This window comes from Papilio polytes, unplaced genomic scaffold (assembly GCF_000836215.1).
Source record: "Papilio polytes unplaced genomic scaffold, Ppol_1.0 DF823980.1, whole genome shotgun sequence".
Lineage (NCBI taxonomy): Eukaryota > Metazoa > Arthropoda > Insecta > Lepidoptera > Papilionidae > Papilio > Papilio polytes.
The window spans coordinates 1576894-1586620 of record NW_013525224.1 but is presented as its reverse complement, the minus strand read 5'-3'; the positions used below and the strand labels follow the sequence as shown (position 1 = coordinate 1586620).

General features: G+C 33.6%; 3 protein-coding genes across 5 annotated transcripts in view; 2 read left to right on the top strand and 1 right to left on the bottom strand.

Moving 5' to 3' along the window:
* LOC106101627 (indole-3-acetaldehyde oxidase-like) overlaps positions 1 to 3827 on the top strand; it is an 11821-nt gene extending 7994 nt beyond the window's left edge. For 2 of the 3 annotated variants that reach the window (XM_013280922.1, XM_013280923.1), the window contains exons 9-16: positions 445 to 729; positions 947 to 1440; positions 1523 to 1706; positions 1766 to 1961; positions 2029 to 2798; positions 2869 to 3061; positions 3133 to 3246; positions 3642 to 3827. In XM_013280922.1, coding sequence (XP_013136376.1) covers positions 445 to 729; positions 947 to 1440; positions 1523 to 1706; positions 1766 to 1961; positions 2029 to 2798; positions 2869 to 3061; positions 3133 to 3246; positions 3642 to 3742 — 2337 coding nt within the window. In that variant the 3' untranslated portion in view covers positions 3743 to 3827. The remainder of the gene's footprint in view (positions 1 to 444; positions 730 to 946; positions 1441 to 1522; positions 1707 to 1765; positions 1962 to 2028; positions 2799 to 2868; positions 3062 to 3132; positions 3247 to 3641) is intronic. The other variant, XM_013280924.1, reaches the window with a different exon arrangement.
* Positions 3828 to 6386: 2559 nt separating this feature from the next.
* LOC106101466 lies at positions 6387 to 8590 on the bottom strand. The gene is made up of 3 exons (XM_013280703.1): positions 8483 to 8590; positions 8021 to 8227; positions 6387 to 7515 (listed from the first exon to the last, which is right to left on the bottom strand). Exons 2-3 carry the CDS (start codon positions 8211 to 8213, stop codon positions 6641 to 6643), a joined length of 1068 nt encoding a protein of 355 aa, XP_013136157.1. The 5' UTR covers positions 8214 to 8227; positions 8483 to 8590; the 3' UTR covers positions 6387 to 6640.
* A 542-nt stretch (positions 8591 to 9132) lies between these two features.
* The window catches only part of LOC106101586, a 4757-nt gene continuing 4162 nt past the window's right edge, over positions 9133 to 9727 (top strand). Inside the window, exon 1 of the mRNA XM_013280868.1 lies at positions 9133 to 9691. Within this exon, the coding sequence (XP_013136322.1) occupies positions 9580 to 9691 (112 nt within the window). The 5' untranslated portion in view covers positions 9133 to 9579. The remainder of the gene's footprint in view (positions 9692 to 9727) is intronic.

The window sequence follows — 9727 nt, the reverse complement described above, 5'->3', positions numbered from 1 at the left end:
TTATGCCGTAACACACATAAAAAAAAAATAAAAAAAAAAAATATACCGTCGAATTGAATACCTCCTTCTTTTGGGAAGTCGGTCAAAAATATTGTTGACACTGTGCTGGTGGGTTCAGGAACTTACAGGCAATGGCAATGCGAAGGTTTAGATGGATGTTTATTAGAGTTTGTAGCCTAAAATGCTGAACGGATGTCGTTGAAATTTAGCATAGATGTAGAGGATAGTCTGGAAGAACAGATAGGCTTCTTAGTTTTTTTTTTTTTTATTTTAATTCCACGCGGACGGAAGCTAGTATCAATATAATAATGAAGTACACGCTTCATTCAATCTCATCGGAATCTGAAAATCAATTGTATTCGTCGCGAATTGATAAAAAAGACGATAGCATTGATTTTTATAGAAGCATTTTGGCAGTAAATCATTGTACATTTTGTTTTACAGTTTATCTTAAACATAAATCCGATCGGATTACCATGTCCGAAGTATTGTTCTGGTGGGTTCTTGATAAAGCGTCCACTATCCAGTGGGAAGCAAAACTTCCAGACAAATCCATTACTGTATCCTCTAAATGAGCCGCTACAAAAACTAGAAGCGATTATCCAAGCATCGGGAGAAGCGCAATACGCTAATGATATACCGCCGAAGAAAAGAGAAGTGTTTGCAGCGTTTGTACTATCTACAGTACATGCTGGCGAAATCGATGTCATTGATGCACACGATGTTTTGGTAAGGATTAGATATTTTATAGAAGAAAATTAGTTAGAAACTGTTAAGAAGTAACTATTCGCCAATTTTTGCTAGTCGAAGAGGCACCTTAAGAAGTAAATATGGTTTTACGACTTCGCTATCCATTTTTCGAAAGCTGGGATTAGTAAAGGGGAAAAAAAACAGTAGTTTATTCTCAATATCTAAATATTTTTCATACCTGTTTAACCTCTTTTAGGCGATCGAAGGTGTGCTCGCTCTATATACTGCAAATGATATCCCAGGGAAGAATTCATTCGGTTTTCCTGGAATTCAACTACAATATGAAGATGAAGAAATCCTCGCCAGTTCACATATAAAGTTCTTCGGACAACCGATAGCGATATTAGTAGCTTGTACCGAGGCATTAGCAGTTAAGGCTGCTAGGAAAGTGAAGGTCACTTATAAAAACGTTCCTAATACATCTCCTGTGCTAACCATAGACGCTGCAAAGACCGATCCTAGAAGATACATGGCTGGAGATTCTAGTATAACACCAAAGAGTAGAGGTACTAACGTGACGAAAATAATAAAAGGTGTATATGAAATTGGAGCACAATATCACTATTACATGGAACCCATAACTTGTGTGGTCATCCCAGTAGATAAAGGTCTAGATGTCTACGATTCATCACAATGGATGGATTTATCACAGATTGCAATCGCTCAGTGTTTAGGTATAAAAGAAAGCGAGTTAGTATTTTATAGTTAGAACAGAATTTAAATTTAAACACAATAATTCTTTCAAATCATTAAGGTATACGTATATTTCCAGTGTGCATTTAAAAATACGTAGAATTGGTGGTGGTTTCGGAGGTAAAATCAGTCGCAATGTTCAAGTTTCTACCGCATGCGCTTTGGTCGCTAAAAAGATGGATTTGCCGTGTAGATTTATTTTACCGATCGAGACGAACCTTACCATCGCAGGGAGAAGACTTCCGTGCCAATGTGAATATGAGGTAATACAAAAATAGTTGGCAATTCTATTTAAAAGTAACTAATCGTGATTATTTTTTAGGTCGGAGTTGACGATAATGGTAAAATTCAATACTTAGACGCTGTTATAGTTGAAGATGATGGTTGTTCCCACAACGAGAACATACTGAGTTACACGGCAGAAGGTTTTCCCAACTGTTACATCACGGATACTTGGAAATTGAGCACGGGCAGTGTACTCACTGATCTACCTTCAAATACATTCGCTCGAGCTCCAGGTAAATATAACGAATTGTAGTTTAATTCCATACAATCATACATTTAATCAATTTTTGAATTTTATAGGCACATCAGAAGGTATCGCCTGCATAGAGCATATAATGGAGCATATCTCATACGCAGTACAAAGAGATTCAACATCTGTACGGCTCGCGAACATGAGGACTGAAGACAACGATATCCCACAACTTATAGAAGAATTAAAGATAGAAGCGGATTACGACAAAAGAGTTTTAGAAGTGGAAAAATTTAACAAAGAAAATCGTTGGATGAAACGAGCGATACAAATCAGTGTGATGTTATTCCCAGTTCAATTTTACGGAAACTACACAGCTATGGTATCCATTTATAGGGGAGATGGTACTGTTACTGTCACCACAGGAGGTATAGAAATGGGACAAGGATTAAATACGAAAGCAGCACAAGTTTGTGCATACGAACTATCTATTCCTGTAGAATGCGTCACAGTTATACCTAATTATTCTTTCGTGGCAGCCAATAACGTTTTCTCCGGATCGAGTATAACTAGCGAGAGTGTATGTTTTTCGATTATAAAAGCGTGTAAGATAATTAAAAAAAGATTGGAACCTATAGTAAAGAGATTGCAGAAACCCACGTGGTTGCAAATCGTGCAAGCGGCTGGCGCTGAACAGATAGAATTGTCAGCTAAATATATGATGACGGATAAAGAACCTGAGCTTCAAAGGTACAGCGCATTTTCGGTGGTTATTTTGGAAGTGCAATTAGACGTGTTGACTGGACGATATCAATTGTTAAGAGCAGATATGTTAGAAGACGTCGGCTTGAGTACTAACCCTGCGGTAGATGTTGGTCAAGTAAGTCCTACATAAAAATTAATTATATTACACATATCAATAAATTATTTAACTGGAATATTTATTTTAGTTGGAAGGTGCTTACGTTCAAGGAATTGGTTACTTCCTGACAGAGGACTTCGTATATGATAAAACGACAGGGAAATTGTTGACAAACGATAGTCTCAACTATGATGTACCTCTTGCGAAAGACGTTCCTATAGACTTTAGAATAAAGTTCAAAGACAACGCGAAGAATCCCAAAGGAGTTTTAGGATCTAAAAGTAAGCATCTTTACATCTTTGTTACTTTAACTATAATCATGTGCGTTTGTCAAACTTTTTTTTTATTTCAGCGGTTGGGGAGATGGGTATTTGCACAGCGCATGGAGTTACACACGCTTTGAGGAAATGTATTTATGAATCACGAAAAGATTCAGGCTATGATCCCAAAGAGTGGATTAATATAGGTGAGTTGTAAAGGATGAAATGCAGATTAAACCTAAATTATTACTAACTAGCTGTTCGCGTGCGGCTTCATCCGCATGAAATTATGAGAATTTTATTTTATTGTTTACATTTGTCAAATTATCAATTGCAAATGTCAAAATGACCTGACATGATGACAACCTTGCTTCCTTGATGTTGGCAGCAACTTATGGTCTCTTTCCCACATTAGGGTTTTAATCCAAAATATTTACCCCCTAAGTTCAATGGCGTTAAAATGTATAGCCTAAAGCGTGACGCAAGTGTAGGGCTTTTTATTAAAAAAACAATTATTCTGCTGTAATTGCTGACATCTTAGGCAACAAAGAAGTGTGTGTTTACGTTTTATTATAATAGTATAGAAAACATTTATTTTCAGCTCACCCATACAACACAGAGTCAATATTAAAGGCTTTAGATGTGAAATTAAATGAATTTCTTCTAACTTGCAATATTCATGAGGATTTAAGCAAGAATTAAAAGTCGACGAAATATCATATGGAGTGACTTTTTAAAAGAGAAGTTTAAAAAATGTTTGTGATAAAAATTGATTATTGAAAAAAAAGAAAATTTGTATCTAAAAAATATTTTATTTAAAAATATGTAACAAAATAAATAATATTTTAATTATAATATCATTTCTTACATTAAACTCTTAGAATAATTTAATAAATAGATTTACCCTATGTTTAAAATATTTTTTTAAGTCTTTTGAGATCGCAATTTGTAATTTATGAATACAAAACTATTTATATGCTTTAACTACCAGTTTCTCACCAAAAATGCTTAAATTCGTCATATTTCTTTACTACATCGTTTATGGTGGCCAGGATTTTTCCGTTGGCATTTTAAAATAAGAATTTATTCTTCATCTTCAAAATGCAATCTCTTCATATTAGTGATGACAAATCGTTTTTGACCTCGTCTTTTCTTCGGTGTTAAAAATATAGTTGGTGATAAGTTACACTCAGTTCCGTTAGGAGTTTTCACAAAATTATCTTCGCTGTATCTATTTTGTGGCGTAGAATAACATTCGGTTTTTGGTACTTTTGGTTTTTGTGGCGTACCTAAAAAAAGAATTTAATTAAATATTGTGACAAAACAATTGTATTTTAAGATTATTCACAACTAACTTCGGTACAAATAGGTATTTTATTACTCCTATTACTAATTTCATTTTGGTTTTAAAATATCTTAACCCGAAATAATTTACCATTTTATTATGTGCAGAAAATGGACAACATAGGGAAATTTTATGCTATATGCATTTCAATATAATATAAAAATAAATACGTACACGTACGTACACAAATAAATACGTAAATTAATATTAAAATTTACATTTAAGAAAAATGTATTAATCTCTATGTATTAAAAATTATCTTACCTTTTGGCCGCTTTGAGCATATAACTGGATTATCGATTAAACGATACAAAAGTTTACGACTTGCCGACTTTCTGTTCATTTTTCAAACAATTTGACTAAAATAACTAAAATGCGAAGCGTACTAAAGTACTGTTTGAAGATCGAAGATGGAATGATGAAAAAATATTTCAACCACTATTTAAATACCGATTTTTTCAATTAATCGATTAATCATTAATTAATTTATTATAGTAAATAACGTCATTAAAGCCTTTCATATTTATTATGATGTAATTTGTTAATGAGTTTATTTTACCTCTGAAGAAAACAATCTTAATTAATGGTAATTAATTTAATTACCAAACAAACAGATTATTAATTTTCTTTTTATTGTGATGTTACCTTTTTTGATGAAATTGTTACTTATGTATTATACAAAAAAGTATTTTCTTACTTATCCAACTCGTAGCGTGCGCTGCATGAACTTTAATTTTTTTTTCGTTTTTTTTGCCTGATTTTAGAGTGAGAATGTTGCCTGTATTTTTGTGTGTTATTTGTGTAACCCGTAAAATTGATTGAAGGGAAGGTAAATTAACAACATTTCTTTAAACAATCATTTATTTCAAATTACACGTTAAAAACACAATGGAGGACATTAAGCAATGTTTTTGAAAATACACCTAAGGCAATACGCAGATTTAAGGCACAACACTCTTATAAGAGATACAAAGTGTAAAACATCAAAAATAGAAAAACATTTGATTATTGATACTATATTTCGTTCGCGACTTCGCTGGAATTAAAAAAAAGAAAATAGCCTTTCCAGACTATCCTCTATGCCAAATTTCATCGAGATCCGTTCAGCGGTTTGGGCTACAAAATCAAACAAATTCATCTAAATTTTCGCATTAATAGTAAAATTGACATTGAATTAAGTTTCTTTAAAGCGCTTAATGATTACTTAAGGAATCCCGTGGTACGTACTCTGTTAGTGACAATAAACTAAGTATGGCAGTGAGACTGTACGTACTTTGTAAGCGCGTACCATCTTTTGACTACATCGTCACATTCTACAGATGGATTTCGTCATTGCTAGCGTAACAAACATTAAAAAAAAGAAAAAGGTACCAGAAAACATTTTGGAGAAACTAAATTAAATACTGTAATTGCAATAAATAACCCAATGTATATGAAAATGTCTGTAGACAAAATTATTACGAATTTGTTTATTCAATAAAGTCAGAAATTTATTTAAAAAAAAAAATCATTGTCAGTGCTTTGGTGAAAAAAGTGTTTCAGAAATGTCATTTTCTTACTAAAGGAATATTAGGGTCGGTTTCCTCTGCCTATAACTTCATACAAAAATATTCAATGTTTATATGAAATTTATGTTTACAATAAAAGAACCGTACATTATACAAAACTATTGGTTATGTAACAAATGAATGTTTTTATATGGGTTTCCTTTATTATGTGGATTTCCAGACAGTCTGAAAGTAGATGGACATGCAAACCAGTACATACAATAAAAAAATGGGTTAACAACTTATTTTCTAATAGTTTACTAATTACCTAAAAACAGTGAATTAATGACAAAATTAAAAGAAAAATAATTTTCTACTTACATTTTCTAAGCTTGAATTTCTTAATGCAGAAGATTATGACAACAGACTATAATGAAAAAATTAAAAGCATCTAGAAGTTGATTTAAGAAATATTATTTTACATTATCTTGTAAAAATTAATGATTGTAAAAAATCAAAAGTTATTTTTAGTTAAATTATTTGTAAATTAAAAAGTATTAGGGTCTCTTCCGTAACTGGCTGATAGAGGCTAAGATAGCCTAAAAAGATAAGGGAACAGAATCCAATATTTCCATAACATATTTTACACATTGGATTATCGGACAATTTACAATATGGTGGGACGGGCCCTTACTATGATTTAGAAATTTTCACTGAGTACGAAATGATTCTGGATATAAAATTAGTGTTGTCTTAATTATCTAACATTTAAAGATAATCTTGAAGTCGTCCTTGTATTAATTTCATGCATGATTGTACATCTTCACTATCAGCTACTAAATCCTGCAGCTTGTCTTGAGTATCTATCAGTATATCCTTACTAAATGAGCCCTTTTTCAACGAGGTCATAGTGAAATTTGTCAAAGCCTTAAAGCACTGCTTCCTATGAACATTATGTGGCTGATTGTCCCATACCGGCGTCGCACGTACATAACTCCAAGCAAGAAACACATATTTAATTACAGATTCCCATTGCTGTGATTCAATTAATGTCTTCCCTTGATCTATTAAACACTTCTTGAATGCAGCCAAATGTGTAGATGCTCTTGAGAACGCCGGAGAATCAGTTTTCGAAGTAAGTCTTGATGTTGGTAGACTTTTAAATATGTTTGATTTCAAATACATTAATTTCTCTTCTAGTGGTGCGAGATCGGGTGTTGGCATTTCCCTTCTTATTTCTTGTTCTATTTCTGGATGGTGTTGGGTTATGCGTTTGATCATATTAACAAGTTGAGTCGGACTAAGACCTTTTAGAGCGACATCTATCGGACCTCTGAACTCTTCAATGGTTTTGTCTAGTCTGAATCTTTTTATTGGAGGTGTTCCTTTAATGGGGCTGGTTATTTGAAATTTCTGAGGTGTGCTGAGGTCACTGAAGTCGATCTTTTCAGGTGTTAAAGGTATGCGTTCGATTTCTCCGAGTAAAAGACGTTTTCTCGGCGTGGAACGTAGTGTCACTCCTAGTTTTGGAGGTGATGTGCGACTTGGAGTGTTCTTTGGTGGAGTACGAATAGTAGAGTGGAATGTAGAGTTCCGTTTGGTGTCTATATCGGGAGACCATGTTACTGGTTGTCGTTTTCTGCCTGAAATTGATTAAAAATGTTGTTAGAATAATTATCAACTAAATCATAATAGAGATAAATAACAAGGATTTTCTTTGAATTTGTTTTGTCAAGAATGTTTTAATTTATATTAAAAACCATGTCTACTTCAATAATGAGAATAAAAGTGGCTATAAACATTTTCTTTTTTTAATATTGTTGATTTACTTTCCTGAAACCATCCTTGGGCCTTTTAAATTATGGCTAAACAAATTGTAACCGTCTAATTTTATAGTCCATAGACTACAGTGACCTATTCTTCATCATTTAGTTAAATTAATGTAGTAAGTGTGTAAGTATATTTTTAGTTCTCTACATATTAATTATCCCTACTAGTATCTGTACTTGATTTGTCCTGAGCTTACCACATCCAGAAGGGAGTAAAACTTTTGAGATGTTCAACATGGACTAAAATCATATACTAGAGAAACATATGTGTAGAAAACTATAAATTGATTTTACAATGTAAATATATTTCGATACTTACCTCGCTGTTGTATACACAGTTCGTCGGGCGAAGGCGCCGGGCTGAGGTAGCTGGGGGGCAGCGCCGGCGACAACTCACGTAAGTTGGTTACTGGCTGCAGTGGAGTGACTCGGAGACGGTCCAAGCGCGTCGGGATCTCGGCGAGAGCGGCCCGGGTGCGACGCCCCGTCTCAGGCGCCGCCGCGCCCTCCATTTACAATATCACGGCTGAAAAAATCGATAACAAAAGTTCAATGTATGCTAATACTCGTTGATATTATGTGAAGTATTACATCTTTAGGGGTAAAGTTACAAATAGATAAGATATGTTGACGGATGTACACTTTCCCGCCTAAATTAGGATGCGCATTACTGTATTTATACAAAACTAACATATTAGCGGAAGTAAATCAAATCATAAAGGTCCGTGAACATTCAGATTGAATATGGTTTATAAATTTAAATCATTTTACCATTACTTACCAAAGCAATTAAAAATCAAAACAAAACGTTAAAGTTTTACAACAAACGTTATTCGCGCACAAATTGACAGTTGACCTCAAAATCTAAAATGACTGACAAAGATCAAAGACAAATCAACTGCATTCATTCTACAACTGTTTTATCAAACGGTGACTCGGCGCTGCTATCGGTTAATTCTGTCAGAAAATATGTAAAACCTTCATGGACATAGAAAATTATACGTTAGGAGGGCGCTAGCGAGCCATCATAGTTTAGTTTCTATTTTGTCTGCCTAGTCAGATACCTAGTAAGTTTATAATTGTTTACAGTTCTTGCAGCTGCAGTTGCATTATAATTGCCTCACCTGCCCACCACACACAAATTATAAAAAGACAATCTTTTAGTAACTTGCAATTTATAAATTAAAGAAATATAAAATTAAATCAGGATAAGGACTCCTACCAATATTACGTCTACGCCGAGCATGAACTACATGGGATCGCTGATCACTGTCGCCAGATTAAGTTTACATTTTGCTTATTGTACTTGTAAACCAATGCTAAGCTACTGTTTTATTTTACTGACACAATGTAAACGAGGCATAAAATAATTTACACCTATGGGAATGGTTTTGTTATGACATTTCAGCTTATCTGTATTGTATGCAATCTGTGCTGTACTGTAAGTTGAAATTGAATAAAGCTGTCTTATTTTTAATTTTTACTAAGTATTGCCTTAAATGTGGTATAATATTCAGTTTAACCATTAGTAATCGCCATTTGTATTATTTATTACAAGTAAGGGCAAACTGATTGTGCACTAGAACATTTTTGTATGTGGATTTTTATGGTTTTAAAAAAAAGTGACCTTTCTCGTTCATTTTCGTAATATCAATACGAAAGTAGCAAAAAAGAGTTATGTTATTTAATACAATCATTCCTTTATAACAAATAAAGTACATTGTGCAGTAATTCGAGTGAGAAGTGCAGGTGGGAAGTAGGCCAATTAAGTGGTAAACAAAAGCATTACGCACTGATATATCGTAAGTTCTAGATTAGTTGAGCTATAATTTTGCTCGGACGATGGGCTTTGTATTGGGTGTTGGTGTTTAGCGTATCATGGAAAGATTGTCTCATGATCTAAACCTGGCACTCGAAGAAAGCGACTGTGGCCGGCAAGAGCGGCGGAAGCTGGGGCTACGACGGCGCACCAGGTCCGCTGGGAATTTGCGTTAGTTTTCAACATGTTTTTTTTTTTTATTTATAA

Excerpts from the sequence above, each read along its gene's own strand:
- LOC106101466 (XM_013280703.1), bottom strand. The coding sequence starts at position 8,213 with ATGGAGGGCGCGGCGGCGCCTGAGACGGGGCGTCGCACCCGGGCCGCT. Across the intron at positions 7,516-8,020 it reads ACTGTGTATACAACAGCGAG|GCAGAAAACGACAACCAGTA; the intron begins GTAAGTATCGAA and ends AATCAATTTCAG.